This window comes from Chenopodium album, chromosome 5 (genome assembly GCF_948465745.1).
Source record: "Chenopodium album chromosome 5, dcCheAlbu1.1, whole genome shotgun sequence".
Lineage (NCBI taxonomy): Eukaryota > Viridiplantae > Streptophyta > Magnoliopsida > Caryophyllales > Amaranthaceae > Chenopodium > Chenopodium album.
Window position 1 is genome coordinate 2,728,852 of NC_137838.1, and position 17,034 is coordinate 2,745,885.

At 36.3% G+C, this 17,034-nt stretch overlaps 2 protein-coding genes across 2 annotated transcripts; one reads left to right on the plus strand and one right to left on the minus strand.

The window, feature by feature from the left end:
• Positions 1 to 233: 233 nt before the first annotated feature.
• LOC145631506 (uncharacterized) lies at positions 234 to 7,482 on the plus strand. Its single transcript, XM_081683604.1, has 8 exons — positions 234 to 1,626; positions 1,884 to 2,081; positions 2,173 to 2,295; positions 2,827 to 2,864; positions 2,972 to 3,086; positions 3,334 to 5,421; positions 6,835 to 6,971; positions 7,069 to 7,482. The coding sequence occupies exons 1-8, from the start codon at positions 1,555 to 1,557 to the stop codon at positions 7,286 to 7,288; spliced, it is 2,991 nt and encodes a 996-aa protein (XP_081539730.1). The 5' UTR covers positions 234 to 1,554; the 3' UTR covers positions 7,289 to 7,482.
• A 554-nt stretch (positions 7,483 to 8,036) lies between these two features.
• Positions 8,037 to 15,798, minus strand: LOC145631306 (protein SHORTAGE IN CHIASMATA 1-like). The gene is made up of 7 exons (XM_081683386.1): positions 15,502 to 15,798; positions 14,364 to 14,525; positions 14,199 to 14,267; positions 12,035 to 13,444; positions 10,596 to 11,054; positions 8,473 to 10,101; positions 8,037 to 8,393 (listed from the first exon to the last, which is right to left on the minus strand). The coding sequence occupies exons 1-7, from the start codon at positions 15,796 to 15,798 to the stop codon at positions 8,298 to 8,300; spliced, it is 4,122 nt and encodes a 1,373-aa protein (XP_081539512.1). The 3' UTR covers positions 8,037 to 8,297.
• Positions 15,799 to 17,034: the final 1,236 nt, after the last annotated feature.

Sequence of the window (17,034 nt, forward strand, 5' to 3'; positions counted from 1 at the left end):
TTAACTAACATAGATAAGAGATAAAAAAGATTTTCTATAAGAATAGACAAGATAAACTCTAGATTTAACTAAAGTACAAATTCATTTTGTCACTAGGAAACTAGAAAGAAAAGATCTATAGAAACACTAAATGACTACCCAAAATTGATCCAAAAAAAACATTAAAATCCTAAGAAAAAAGATTGACAACGAAATTAAATGACTTTTCTTCTTTAATTCTAACCTTATCCTTTGTTTCAAAGAGGAAAATGTAGACTAGAAGAGGACTTGAAAATAGAAAAATGATCTGGCACTAGTGTGTGACAGACATGATTCCATGTGCTACCACCCCCACAAAGTGCTAACTTTCGACTTAAATTGTATAAAGACAATTTGCAGGCGTAATATATCCCTATATTTCAGACATCAAAGTTCCGTCAACGATTTGGGAGCTTATCTATTTCACATTATGCAGCAAAGGTGGCACCATCTAGCATAAACAGATCTTTCCATCAGTATCATTACTGTCTTCACATGAAACTCTTAAATCTTAATCCAATACCATCCAATCACCGATGTACACCCCCTTCTTTCACCTCCCAAACGTCTCAAAGAAAAGAGGATAGGTTAAATCCTAGATTTCAAAGTACTGCTATCTGATTGTTACATTAAAATGATCTTTTAATGTACTCCAAGAACAGCAAAGAAGGTTTGTGATAATTAAATGCTAACCGCAGGCAAATGTGGACACTGACTAGACAGACTATCTGTATAATAATAAGCCCATATAAATCATTGTTTTCTAAGGATTTATGAGATATAAACTTCAAAATACTTTATATTTAAAAAAAAAAAAAAAAAAAAAAAAAGAGAAGGCTCCTTAGATTATCACTGCCAAAAAAAAAAATAATAAAAAAATAAAAAAAAATGAAGGCTCCTAAGTCCTTCCCCACGTGCCCACTTAAAACAAACATTGGAACTCACATGATTTCCAGCTGCTGCTCTCACAGCCAATATGAAACTTTAATCAGAGAATGATAGAGAAGTTTCTTTCCTTGCCTATTCTTTCTTGTCCTGGTGGTAAACTGGTTTTCTTTCCATTCACCTAACCTTTTGGATGCTTTACCTCAAGCACTCTAATAAGGATAATTAAAAATTTTAAAAATATAATCACTGAAGATTCTGGGCCCACATGTACTGAAAAGGGTAGAAAATTAAAAAAAAAAATCGAAAGTGAATGGGCCAGATCACCTTTCTGAAATCAAAGGGAAAAACAGAGAAACAGATTAATTCAATTCCTGATAACTAATTTCTAAATTGTTATACTAAGAGTACTTGTGTAGTTAACTACACCAGAAATTTTCTTACCAGGAACCTAGAGCTTAAGAAGGAAGTTCACTGACAATAAGGTCCCTTTACTCTTATTCTCTTGTACCCTGGTCCCTTATATCTCTGCAAACCAGAGCTTTACTACCAATGTACGATAATACTAATCAGAAGGGGAAAGATCAATTGCGAATTTGACGTTTCAGGATCGTCAAGTGAGTTTCGAAACGAGTCGTCTAAAAGTCCAAGATGTTCAAGGTGGGAAGATGGAGGAATGAAAAGATCAAAGCTGTATTCAAATTACAGTTCCAAGCAGCTCAGGTATCAATCTAACTCCATCATGAAGAACATCATGAGAAGTCAAAGAAAGAAAAAAAAAAATCTAGTCTACCACACTATTCTTCCTTTCAATCATAAAATGAATTGTACTTTGATTTTTCTAGTGCATTATCAATTTCAAAATTACTTGATTTCACATATGCAAATAACAGATGATTTAAATATGTGATCATATATGAAAGGTTCGTAAAGATGTGTCTTACCAGGTATATTGATTGTTATGCATTCTGAATTCTCAGGTGCCATGTTCCAAATTGAAGCTGATGATATCTGTGGTTCCGGTGGATGTCGGCCAACCAACAGTTAGATTGGGAAAAGCTGCGGTCCAAGATGGGATCTGCATATGGGAAAATCCAGTGTATGAAACAGTGAAGTTAACAAGGGAGACAAAAACAGGAAAAATTCATGACAAAATTTACCAGTTTATAATTTCAACTGTAAGAAAACAGCCAATGTTGGTCTCATTCTCATCATATGTGGCCTTTTTCTGCAATCTTATTCATTGCTTCTTGTGTTGTACGCTGCCAGGGATCATCAAAATCGGGCTTCTTGGGAGAAGTTTTTGTAAACCTTGCAGACTATGTTGAGGCAACTGCACCATCCACAATTTCCCTGCCAATTAAGTCCTCAAACGCTGGAGCATTTCTGCTGGTGAGCTCTCTACATCTCTTTGGTTCATTCAGCTTATTTGTAACAGACACGGTCAAATGTCTTCTCCTTACCCAAATTTAATAACAAAAAAAGAGGAAGAGTGGAAATGCTGTTGCTCTCTTTCATAACACAGTTAACTCACCCTACCTAAGAAGTCTTGGTATGATTGTAGATCTAAGGGTTAGCTACTTGATATCTATTTTACACTAATGTGGAAGTTCCAAGTGTGATTTCCTATCTAGGAGAAGAAAGGTTAGGAACGAAATAAAGCAACAAGTACGATAGGTTTAGAGTTTAAACTTTAGACAAGAAAATTAGGATTCTTACTTTCCATTGATACATATTTAGTAGATATGACAAATCAGCCACCCTTCAGAATTTCAGATAGTCTCTTCACTCTCTAGTAATATAGCAGTATAGCACTATAGCCTCGCAATATCATTTTTATGATCAGTAGTTATTCTAAGATAGTAATCAACTAATCATATAGCTAATTCAGTATTTTTCTGATCAGTAGTTAATTTTGTACAGGTTACAATTCAAAACATGCAAGGAGCTGATGATCAAAGGTACTGTCAAAGGCATAATGATATAAATTTTTTGCTCTCAGTCTTCTGTCATCCCAAAAATTTGATAAAAATGACAACGTATTTGAGTAACATAACTTTGTTTTCAGAGAGCTTCAAAGGGATATTGAAGAAAATGGAGCATCAATTGCACATGAAGACAGCTTGCAAAGTCGAGACAGCTACTCTCAACCAGAAGGGAACATAACTAATAATACCCATGAAGTAAATTTTCATTCCAACTACTCAATTTAAAATTATTTAGATGTCAACTAGCTTAGTTGGTGAAAGTTTTTGGGATGATGCCCAAAATCTGGGGATCAAATCCCATCTACACCATTAACCTTGTTTATTTGTCATAAGATGTCTAGACTTACAATTTGAAATATAGTGCATGAAAGAAATTTTCAGACCAAACTTTCAAGTCCGTTGGTTGTTTTTATAAAGTGAAATACCTCCTTTTTTGTGGCAGGAGTACTTCAACAAAATGGATTCTCTAGACAATGAAGGAAGAAAAGATACAAGGAATGAAAACACCTTGAATGCTCTGTTTGAACAGAAAGAAAGTAGAACCCAGCAGGAGAATGTCAGTGACCAATCACATCACGAAACGAGACCTGTATCAAAAGTCCCCAGTCCTGCAGACAAGGAACAACAAACAAGAAAGCCCCTAACGCTAGATTGGAGTTCAACTGATGACGATGATGATATAATCAACTATGTGGACACTAGTGATAATGGTCTGAGAGAAAGAGAGCAAGAACCTCCCAAAAGTCTCATTGAACAGCTCAATAGAGAGAATTTAGCTTTGAAGAGACAGGCAGAGGTAACTGACATTGAGCTGCTTTCATTAAGGAGGCAAACTGTGAAGGAAACAAAAAGAGCACAGGAATTAACAGGGCAAGTGGTTAGGCTAAGAGAGGAAAGAGATGCACTTAGAAGGGAATCTGAAAAAATCAGGTCAAAGAAAAATGGAGAAAATGGCACTGAACATCCAAAGGAAATGGGAGCTCAGGGTAAGCAGTTGAGGCATCGCCACAATGAAGGTGAAGAAGGCCATGTAAAGGATTTAAACAGGGCCATTCGTTCACAGCTGAGGAAAACACAAGATTCAAATTCGGAATTAATTCTTGTGGTGAGGGACCTTGAAGAAAAGCTAGGTAAGAAAGAGAAGGAACTAGCCAATCTTACCAGAAAAATGACAAGTGAAAAGAGGCCAGAAGAATTTGAAAATACAGATTCTGAATATGAGCTGTTTGGTGACAAACAAATAGAAGAAGCACAAAGTCCAAACAGAGATTCTAGAGAAATAAATCAGTTGCAACAACAGATTACAAACCTGCAAAGTGAATTAGAGGACAATATGAAAGAGAACAGAAAGCTTCAGGAGCATATTAAAAAGGTTTCTCTAGATTGTGAGATTGCAAAGAAGGAAAATGATGATCTCTCTTCAAAGTTTAACCAAAAGCAGCTAGAATTGATTAAGAAAGAAAGAGAGTGCACACAAAATACGCAAAATGTGGAAGAACTTGAATCTCATATAGCAAGGTTGGAGAAGGTGATCAAAAAGCAAGCAGAAGAATTCTGTGGATCTTCAGATACAATGCTTGACCTTGAAACCCAAGTAAACAATTTGAAGTATGAATTGGAAAGGCAGGAGGCAGAATTTGAAGATGAGCTCAAAGCAGTGAACGATGCCAATGCTGAGCTCGAGCAAAGAGTTCTGCAAGCAGAGGACACCTTGAGAAGAACAAAACTAGAAAATGTTACTACAGCCCAGAGGATACAAGAGGAGTTCCGAGAACTTTCTGAAGAATTAGAAAAAAAGTTTAAGGAAAATGAAGAGTTGACTGCAACAGCAGAAGCTGAGGCCAGGGAACTACACATTCATATTAACACTCTTGAAGAACATCTCGAGAAAGCCACCAAGGAGCTTGATCTAGTCCAAAATCGATGTAAAACTGAGGTGGAAACGCTTTCAAGACAGTTGAAAGAGAAAGAGAACGAACAAGAGCAACTACTACTTGCACACAAAAGTGAGACTGTGGAGCTTAAAAGTATCAAAAAGAAAGTAGAAGACAGATATGAAGCCTTGTCAAAGGAGAATCAAGCACTCAGAATGGAAGTAGAGAGGCTTACAGAAGAAAATTATTACTCGACAAAGAAGTTAGAAGAAACAACAACACTGGTGGATGAGACAAAGAAGTCTCTTCAGGAAACAAAGAGAGATAGGGAAGAGCTAGAGACTAAATATACCTTGGCAATGACAGAAATTAAAAGAGCAGAAGAGGAAATGAAAATCCTAAATTCCTTAAAAGAAAAGGAAAGTGGTGCTATGGATGACGTGCAAGCAGAATTAGAAAAACTCCAAGTTCAGCACAATGACTTGAAAAACCAATTGTCTGAAATGAAGTTGGAGAATGAGAATCTCAGAAAGCAACTCACCAGGCAGAGGGAAAATCTACAAAAGAAGGACCATGAGATAGCCAATCTAGAGAAGTTGAAGGACAGCAGCTCCAAAGAAGTATCTGCACTTAAAGAGAAAGTAAAGCAGCTCAAGGTAATATTTCTTACTTTTAATAGGCCTAATCAACATATAGAAGTGTGTTGTGACCATACATTGCATAGTTCACAGCAATATTATGAAATCTTATCAATGGCATTAAAATAGGGTCATATACCATAAGAAAAGTAAGGCTGTGCCTACATCTTAAACCCTACCCCCACACCAACAATAATACTCTTATATGCTGAGTTAATAATAGTGCATGTTGATACTGATACTTTAATTCAGTTTCAGAAAAAAAAAAAAAAAATGGCTCCCTAATTAAAGAGCTAAACCATAATTCCTGCAGAATTAGCATTATGTGTCTTATAATACAGAGAAAGAAAAAAAAAAACATCTTCTTGCTAGAAATAACATTGCTTGAAGCCATATCCATTTCAAGGCATTCCATAATAGTCCATTAGTGAAAGTATGTAAAAAAGGGAGAGCAAAAAATGGTACAAAGATATTCTGTAGCTCAATTTCAACTTTCTCCTTCACATAAAGGCAAGAAAGGAGATGTGAAAACCCTTTCCCTGGTTCAATCACCCTGAAACATCTCCTTGAAATGAGCTAGCTCAAAAGCAAATATCAAATTGCACCAAATCTAAAATGTAAGATATGTGTAAGGAGTTGAATCCCATGTATTAACAAATGATTTCGTGGCACGTGGTTCCTGTCCACAAATAGGTATTAGGGGGGAAGGGGGGATATTTACACAAATTTTTATTAGTAGTGAAAATATTTCTGTTTTTACCCATATCATAGATTTATTGCATTTTTCAAAACTAAAACTTACCGCTAGATGACACTCAGAATTCTTAAAAATGGACAGACATGCTCAGATACAAATGATTTTACCCTTTGAAATCCCCTATGGATCATAACTTATAGAAAGCGCACCTAGAGTAAGGCATGATACCATGGGTCTCCAGTCTCCATACCACTTCATTGGCCCCATTGAATCCGAAACTCAATCCACTAATTCAGCTCTATCCCACACCCATGCCTCATCAGAATGACATCTTCAGTATCAAGTTGCTATGATATGAAGACAAATCTCTACCTGTTGTTAGCTTAATCATAATTGCAATGTTACATTCACCTAGAGAAATTCTTCGTAAGTACACTAGAAGCGTCAATTATTGTAACCCCATGAGATGATGAGACCCAGTTTACATGTTTGTTGTTTCTAAGGATTTCCAAAGAGAATGAGTTGTACGTTATTTGTCCCACATTAAGAGTTTCAATGCACCCCCTCAATTTGAAAAGTCATCCTCACAACAGAAAGTCATTTCACTAGTTAACTTTTTTGTCGTTGCCTTAACATGCTTACAAAACCAATTTCGGACTTCTTAAGTGGGACAGAGTATCACTCATACATACTCTTGAATGTGAGCTTAAAAATTACACTTTGTCAATCCACAGGCAGTCAGACCCTCTGGAATATCTGCTGACAGTGGTAGCAGGGTGGATGAAAGAAAACAAATGGGGAAAAAAGCACAGCAGTCAGTAACTCCAGGCAGGTCATTGCAAAACGGGGCCAGCAGAGCATTAGGAGAAAGGTGTAGTAAACAAACTCTTCTTCGCACTCCCTTTGTTATACTTTTTGAGTGATATAGACTTTTTGCTTAAGCTAGAAAATTATCGTTCCAAATGCAGAAGAGAAACAAGCTCGGAGAAAAAAGCCACAGATTCTGAAACCAGTGATCTACTGACAGAAGTTACATTACTGAAGGAGAAGAACAAAACAATGGAAGATGACCTCAGAGAAATGCAAGATAAGTATTCAGAAGTGAGCCTAAAGTTTGCAGAGGTTGAAGGTGAAAGGCAACAGCTTGTAATGACCATACGCAACTTAAGGAATAGTCAAAAGAAATAAATTATTATACCCGACAGAATGTAGGTTAGAAAATGAAGAGAAACAATTGATAGATATGATGATCCAGATTGTGCACCAAGAAGCAAGACCACATTCATTATTAAAATTCTTTAGTCAAATGTAAAATTTAATATTTTTCTATTATATTAAATGGTGATTAAGCTTCTTGGAAAGGCCAAATCTCTGATGACTGATATACTTCTGATGTTCCATCCTTTTCTACCACACCTTGAGAAGGTGGAATTCATGGCTATCTTCAATCTTTTAATTCAAAGATTATCAAATATTTTGCAAGCATAAGATTTAGAGTTGATATGAGAAATGTTATTTAGAAAAAAGCTAGAGCAGATTTTTAAAGGTGCTACTGAACTTTCACCATTATTTAATGGTAGTTAATCTGTGCTTGTAACTACTGTACATAACATCAGAATTTCTTCTATAAGTACACACCTGAAACCAAAAAAAAAAACATGTTGCCTAATGGTTTCCGAGAATTAAAGTCAGGCACAAATTCAATTGTAAAAGGCATCAATGCATGTCGTTGTAAACATAAATTAAGGTAACACTGCATGGATGTTGTTAGTAACACAAAAATAATATATATGTATGCCACCAAGACTCCTATTCTACCTTTCTAAAGTAGATAATTCAAAAACTGATTGACTGACAATAAATTGTCTCTTTGTCAAACATTCAGCTGCAGTGTTGAAAACCTGAACCATTGTAAGCAGATAATATGGGATATAACAACTTACAAATGAAAACACAAAGTATAACATATATCCTGACATGCACGAAGAATTCTTGCAATCAATGGTGGTTAGTACAAGTTTAAGATAGAGCTATCCACATACAATAACTAATCTGCTCAATGATTACTTTCTGTAACTCTAATTTAATAAAAAAAGAAAAAAAAATTAAAACCAACCTGTGATTTTTTGCTTATGATTATAAAATGTTGTTACCTAAAATCATTGCCATAATCAGCAACTCTCCAGCTATATTATACTCAGCTTGAAAACCTGCTGTCCTGACTGAAAGAGAGATTGTCACTCCAAACAAGCTTAGTTTGGCTCCCAGTTCCACTTGTTGCAAAAGATAAACTCTGCAGTTCATAAATTTATATGTTGAGAAGATTAAAATTAAACACATATTAAAACAAAGCCATGATTATGAGAACCAACCCGTCTAGCTTTCTTGTCAATTGGTGTACAAATTGGACGAAATCCTTGAGACCTCTCATTGCGCAGCTGAGCATGTTGCTTTTGCATTTTCTGCTCTGCCATCTTCCTAGGCATGCTGTCACCTTGATATTTGTAATACTCAAGAATGGACGGGCTTCTTCTCTTGGTGGATTTAGTAATATCCCCATGATAGTTAGTGCGTGGAACAGAAGCATTTGGCTGATACTGTTGACGTAATTTTCTCTTTTCCTTAACACGGTTAAGAAACTCTATTGTCCAAGGTGACCCTTGTTGCAATTTTCCTGAATGAATAGCTTTCGAGAGTGGTGTTTCACCATAGGGAGGTACAGTTTTCCCCTCTGAGAGTTGGCCACTAAAATTTTGCATAGATTTTTCCTGTATAATTCTAGCTGTCTGCTGCTGCTTCTGTGAAGCTTTGCATAAGTCATTGCTCCAGTTATATTCTACACCATTAAAACTATTAATGTCCCTCAACTGTCTACTATCTTCTAAGATACACCTAGTATCCATCACATCAGCTACTGATACATTCCGGTCAGGACTGTTACCAAATGATAATCTTCGAGCTGTCCTATTATATCTAGGAGCATGGTCTTTTACAATCTCAGAGGCCATTGGAGAGGACTTTACAGTTTTCTCATCTATTTGAAAGTCCCCACCAAATAAAGATTTGTCATAAATGTTAACAACTTCACCAACAAAATCTTCATGCAAATCCTGAAGTATGTCCCTTGCACTCTGTTCTCGTTTGCTTTTTATCCTACTTGATTTCTGTTGACTGGAGAATCCTTCATTTACAATTAAGCTAGATCGAGCAAAACCATCATCCTTACGGTGAATTTTTGGTTCCTCGGTGATATATGTTTCACACCATGCTTTAGAAGGATCCATGTTTGTGGCAGCATCAGGTGCTTCTCCTTCATGAAACAGTTCACTATCCAACAAGAAATTGGGCATTTTCTTCTGCAGACATATTCTGGGACTTTGTGACACCTTTGGATCAGATGGCCTTAACAAATCCTGATCAGTCATTTCATCACCTGCATAGTGTTTAGATGGCATAGAACATCTGAAGTCATACATAGCATCACAAGAGCTTGCATTAAATTTCCTTTTTCTGTCATCCGAGTTGATGTTGCAGACAAATTTTCCTGAATCAGGAGGAGATGATACAGAGGATGAACAGTCAGTTAGTCCAGACTTGGATTCCTCCCGCTCCCCGAATTTGCACAAGAAACTAAAAAGATAGACACTTTCCTCTGGCACATGATTTTTTCTGAGTATTTGGATCCTCCCTTCAACTGTCAACTCAAGGAACTCCAAGAGAATGCATCCACTAGAAATAATTGCATGTGCTGAGAGTGGATTGATAGAAGGGAACTTGGTGAAAAATGATTCAGCAAGTGTCTCTGAATCCGGAAGTCTAGAAAGTAACCCTTTATATATATTCCGGGAATGTCTGATATAATTCAATATAGTTTCATCTGTCAGCTCAAATGATGATGAATAGAAAATCTGCAAATATGTGCCAAGACTGGCTGCCGCTGCATACAATTCATCTGCGGACTCCATTACAGGGCCAAGGAAATTGCAATCTCCCTCGAAAATCTTAATTAAGGGGGGAAAAAAGAACACAGTGAGAAAGGAAATTTATACAAAGCTGCAATACTTAGCAAGTCAAGCCCCCCCAAAAAAAGAGTGCAAATATGGATGAACTGCAAATAAACCAAGCAAGTCAACATGAAGAGCATAACAATAATTTAATCCATTGAAACAAAATGTCTAGACTATAGAGATTCAACAGCACATAACACACAAAAACCTGTATATGAAAGCAGAGGTCAGAGCACAAGTGAGGCAGATCGAAGAGAAAGTAATTAAGTTTATAAGAAAAACAAAACCTTTGAGTGTGTCCAGGGATTGCTTCATGCTACAAGACATAAATAATTAAACAAATGCCTAGAATACTACACAATGAAAACAAGTTAATTCAACATGCTCTTGAAAAATCATATCATGATCTTTCCCCCAAACTTCTACAATGATAACTCTAGTTTAAGAAAAAGCACCTGGATACATTAAGCATAGATGAAGTCAATTACCAAAACACAGGTAGTGAATGCAAAACTCAGAGATGTCAGAACATTTGCAGCTATATTCTCAATGCAGAGAGGAACGCATGAAGCACCCTCATCTTGAGCAGTGGTTTTCTTTCCAATATTCTTGTAGTCATACCACACTATGCACGCTGTAGAATTAATTATTATATCAACAGGTAGAATAAGATCCCTCTCTACAACTTGTACACCTTTCTTCTCCATAGTTAAGATCTTCTGATATGTGCTTCTCCGAGAGATTATCATATCTTTATCAAAATCTTGAGTGTTAATAATGATAGGCATTTCGTGGGAAGATTCACAGAGATGAGCTGGTTCAGATTCCTGAGCTGTGCTACAAACAGGTATAGGGAATTTGGACGTATTTGTACCATTTAAAGCCCCGGAAGATACTTTATTGCATTTTTCCTGGACAGGCCCATAGTTCAGTAGCGCTTCCAACTTCTGGTGGTTTAGAGTAACAATTAAAAACAGTCAGCTCAATAAGAGGGAACTATCAAGCATTAACATAAACTTAAGAAATAAGAACACAGCCAGCCGAGATATACAAAAATAATAACTTGAAGTCATTTTTTAAGAGGGTTAGTAAAAACATTATTTCCCATCCAATAAATCTTACAGAATTAATCTGATTCACACTCAAATAAAGAATACATTATCTGATTTCCACCCTGAGATTCACTTATATCCCAAAGAGCTGAGAGCTCAAGTGGTATTAGAGTTACTTTCCAAAAGAACTATATGGTTTTAAGGGGTCAGATATATAAGGCCTCACTTGCATAATTGCATTGCTATGGAGAATAAAAGGTGGCCAATGTATTGGATTTGGCTAAATGTAGGTTTGTTGGATGGGTCTCTTAATAACTCTCTCTTATTCAATGTGAATCTTCAACCCTTAGCCTTAAGGCCTTTAACCCAAGCCGGACTTAGGAATAATTCCATACAAGTCAATAAAAGTAATAATGGAGTGAAAAAAGGAGTAACACATAAAATTAACCACAAAGAGAGAACAAGGAAAATCAATGAAGTATAACACAGCCAACTTGCTAAAGGTCTCATCAAAGACTAAAAAAAAACCATCTAAATTTGCTAACCTAAAGCATCCAGACCTTACTTCAATAATAAAAAATCGCCAGCTGGTTATTTAAGAATTGCTGCAGGCCTGCAGCATCTACTCTTGCAAATTGCAAGATTACCATACACACAGTTCTCAGCTTTCAGACATTAAAATAAAATAAAAAACGATATCCTGTTACCTAAGCACAGAATAGAAATGGGTATCTTCATGCATAAAACAACCTACGTAATAGCATGAAGAGCAATGCACTTATCTGAACAGCAGAAACTATTGAAATAAAAAACTGAATTGGACTTCCACCAAAGGAAACAAAATCACTTAAGTGATCATATATGGTCAGACTCACAGCTGTATCTCTGTCACTTGAAGTGGCAATGACACCTTCACAGGCATCAAACTGCTGCATATGAATGCTGCTTGCACTGGCTGTTTCTTTCTTCTGACCCCTAGCAGAAAGCAGAGATTTTGCATCTAATGGCTTGACTTTGTTACCAATTCTCATACCACCAGTAGCACTTGTAGGATTTAAAAAAAAATCCAGATCATTAAACTGAGGCATTGACTCGACAGATGAATCTACGTTATGCAAATCACCACCACAAATTCCAATATTTTCTATGATTTGACAATCATCATCAGACAACTTGCTGGATGTAAAATTCTCAAAATCAGCATTAGTAAGATTCCCAATATTTTCTATGATTTGGCAGTCTTCACCTGGTGACTTCCTTGAAACGACTTCATTGATTAGATGTTTTTCTGTGCAGCTCACTCCAGATGGCATTATTACCTTGTTCTCCCTAATATTCAATCCATCTGAAGGACCATTTGATAAAACGAAATCAAGCACTACCATGTTACCATCATCAGATTTCAAACATAAATCCATTGTATAATCATCAATGTCACTGAACAGCTTCTCAATAGCAGCATTTACATCTCCATTGCATTCGTCCCTTCCAAGAAGGTGCCAATCCAAATAAATTTCATCTGATGTGGAGAGGGGCACTGGTTCCAATTCTGCGAGCAATTTATCAAAAATAACATGTAATGACCAAATATTTTCATCATCAACCAGATCTGGGACAGAGAGTGATGTGAAAGTGCCATCAATAATTGCTAGTTCACCATTGACAATTAGTTCATCAAAACTTCTGAAGGGCAAGTCTTCTGGGAACATATTGCACAATTTAGCTGCTTCAGTTGTTTGACATACAGCATTCACCTCAAAAATTTCTAAGGAATCTGAATCAAGCATCTTAAATTCTTCAAATAAAAATGTATCGACAAAAGCAATAGGTCTAGCATCCATCGACCCAGTGTCTTCCTCTCTGTAAGGAGTTTCTACAACTTGTAGAAGATCAATATCTAGACTCAGGCTTGTAAAACAAATTTCAAGGGGGGGCTTTGATGAGTGATTATCAGAAATATGCTCCAAAATGTCAATTCCCACTGAGACAAACAGTTCTTGGCAACTATGTTCAAGGTCAATACTACAAGCAGAATGCTGTTCTTCAATGGTTGCAAAGAGAGATTCCAAGCAAAAGTTTGAAATATCGACAGGTCCAATCTCTTCTACTTCAAGCAAGGGTAAGGAGGTGCCACAGCGATCGATATTGTCTGGTAAAATGCCAACGTCATCTGGTACCTGAAGCTTTGGAGTCATATCATATTCCAGACAAACAGAATCCACTGACTTCACGGGATCTTTAACATCAAAACCAAATGGATCTGTGGGCACAAGATTTAGCAATCCCTGCATGCATTAATCAAAATATAAAATATAAAGATTCAAACCTAATTTGCTAGTACCATAAACTACTTTATCACAAAGATTTGAAATCAGAAAAATCTCTATGCTATGGTATGAATCAGATAGCAGAAGGAACAACACATCAGCAATAAAGGATCTAGTTGAGGACTAAACTTTACATCAACTAATTACAGCCCAATTCCCAAGTTTTGAGTCAACATGCCCTGGTCATTGTGCGTTCTTTATAGACAACGTTTAATAAGGAAAGAAACAGCAACAGCTCCCACATGCATGGCTTGACATTGCATCTTAATTGCCTATGGTATTTTAAGCAGCTCACTGATTTCTAAAGGGGAAAACAATATTCCAGCATCCTACTGGCTGAGTTGCATCATCTGATCCAAAACTAAAACTCCTTGAGCTACTTAGCAATTACCATAAAAGACTCTTGCAGTTCTCTACCTTTAAACCTAACTTAAGTGAGAAACAGGACGTCAGGTCAAACTTTTAAACAAAATTTTGTTCAAAGCAATCGGAGGATTTCTACTTGTCAATGACAAAGACCTTGATTGAATCAGAAACAATATAATTTTTTTCAGTAACACAAAGCTTAAAAGTGTTACATGAGTAGGAAAACCATTCAGTAGTTATGCATTCATCTGCATATACAGATCATCTCAGAGAACAAAATCTATTTAATACACATTCAACAGAGCAGGTGTAAGCAGAAATTAGTATGCTATGTTATTCCATTTACCAAATCAACATCACAATCTTGCACTTCAGACAATAACTGAACTTCTTTCTCGGACATGCAAACATCCTCCTGAAAATATTATAAACACAAACCCCATTAGTTAATAAACTAAGAGGGCTTACAAACTATTTTTCTTCATCAAATGCAAAAGATAGGTTTATTTACCATAAATTGAGTAAGTTCTGGTGCTTCAAACTGAATAATCTCAGCCTTATTATAATTCTTTTCACCAACAGTGTCCTTCGCATATTGATTCTCTAGTGTTACGGAATCAGAAGCTGAACATCTGTGAGCTTCCATTTCTTCATAATATAAGCCAGCTTCTTTCTGCAACAGAAGGTACGATGAGTGCGTGAATATCATTTCATTTTGCCTCTTGAACATGAATTTTATGTTTAGCAGGCATCATGCTTAAACTACAATTTTGATGTCCCACATATTTAGCAGGCATCATGCTTAAACTAGGGCCATATACGAGCATGACTAACAAATAGTCTAGCATCACAACTCACAAAAATTTCAAGAACCAGTATTGTAGACCATTACTTACCAGCTGGCAGTCCTGGCACTTTAAGACAGCATGCATCAAACTTACGAGTTAGAAATATCTAAACATGATTAATCAAAGGAGATAGTGACTCGATCACCCTTCACTTTTATGATACACATTGCCATTATAGGAAATCATTCATAGTAGTTTCTTAGATTCCATTAAACAGGAAGAAAACGCCTGATTTCGAAATAATAGGACAGAATTTAAACATTGCACCACAGAAATCGCACACATATTATAGAGCTCTTTAAAGATGGTAAATCTTTTCATTTATATGTTGTAAGTTGTAACCTTACAATGATCATGTTTTCTCCAAACACAAAGCTCTCAGTGCCAAAAACTTCATAATTCTCTTAAATGATCATTAGAAAGGCTAATTGAGACGAGATCATCTGCTGAGTAAATAAATCCTACTTCTAATCAAATAAGAGAGATTATTGAAGCACAAATTCATCATTGCTACCGAAAATAGCTTAAAATCCAACATAACATCAAAATTCGTCAGAAACCCTAAAACTCATCAACCAGAGCTCGAAACTTCCAGAAAATTAAAACAACCTCCAAAATTAAATCAAAAAGTACAATCTCACATCTGTCCTCCGTTTTAAGCTCCAGAAACAGTTCGAGATAAACAAAACTCTACATAACACATTGAAACCCTAAAATTCAACTGTAATATTTCAAAAAAAAAACAAGCGAACACAAAATTGACGAGAAAAAGTGAAAAATGGATAGAAATTCATATATTACCTCCGGAGTTTGAACAACGCCATAACTACTACCGGAATTGAACGAAAAATCACCATTACAAGCGTCGATGGTGTGAGGAAGAACATCGGAGTAGAATTTTGAGAGAGCACCGTCGATCGGAAGGTTTTGGAGCTGGTGAGAGACGGAAATGGCGGAAGAACTGGAGCAGCAACGAAGAAATTCATCGGAAGATGAGAGGAATTTGGGAGGAGAAGGTAGAGGAGAGAGAGGAAGACGAAGGAATTTTAGGGTTTGATCGGAGGTGAAGTAGTCTGGAGTGAGGAATCGAGTTCGCATTTTCTGCAGATTGCTTTTGCTTTGGTGTAATGGAGGAGTGGAATGAAACCGTTTGTAGTAGAGATGATGAATGTGGGAGTATTTTGAATTTTCAGGATTTAAGAACAAGGTGAAGTGGTGGACAATGACAATGGCGCGCTTTTTTTTTTTTTTTTTTTTTTCTCCAACTTTCAAAATGGCCTCTTGTTGGACTGCTTGCAATCTATGTGTCAATTTGGGGTGTTTCGGAACTCCAAAACGTTCAAAATTTCTTAAAAAACGTGTATATTAGCCTTTAATTTTGGAATTTCTTGATTTTTTTCATCCAAAAATAAAAATTGCCGAAATATTTACCATAGTCTCTAATATCCTCCGGGAGTCCAATTGGCTGGGTGGAACCATCCAATTTGTCTTTAAACGACCAATTTACCGGTTTACAACTTGCACCGATTTCATTAACTTAAGCTTACCACGAACATTTATGACAACATATAATGATCATATATGGTTCCAGACAGCATTATATGACCCCGAGATGTATCCCCTAAAATCTCAGGGATTTTCGACATCAGGCCTCGAAACCTCCAAAATTTCTCAAAAAGCGTGGATATTAGCCTTAAATTTTGGAATTTTTTGACTTTTTTTTCGCCTGTAAATAAAAATTACCGAAATGTTTACCATGGTCCCTAATACCCTCCGCGTGTCCAATTTGGTGGGTGGAACCATCCAATTTGCCTTTAAATAGTGAATTTACTGGTTTACAACTTGCATCGATTTCATTAACTCAAGTCTACCACAAACATTTATGACAATATATAATGATTATTTATGGTTTAAAACAGTATTATATGACCCCGAGATGTATCCACTAAAATCTCAAAACTTTTCGGAACCGGGCCCCAAAACCTCAAAAAATTCTCAAAAAACGTGGATATTAGCCTTCAATTTTGGAATTTTTTGACCTTTTTCTCGCCCAAAAATAAAAATAGCCGAAATGTTTACCATGGTTCCTAATACCCTCTGGGGGTCCAATTGGGTGGGTGGAACCATCCCATTTGCCTTTAAACGATCAATTTACCGGTTTACAACTTGCACCGATTTCATTAATTCAAGCCTACCACGAACATTTATGACAACAAATAATGATCATATATGGTTCCAAACGGCATTATATGACCCCAAAATGTATCCCATAGAATTTCAAAGACTTTTCGACACCGGGCCCCAAAACCTCTAAAATTCTCAAAAAAACGTGAA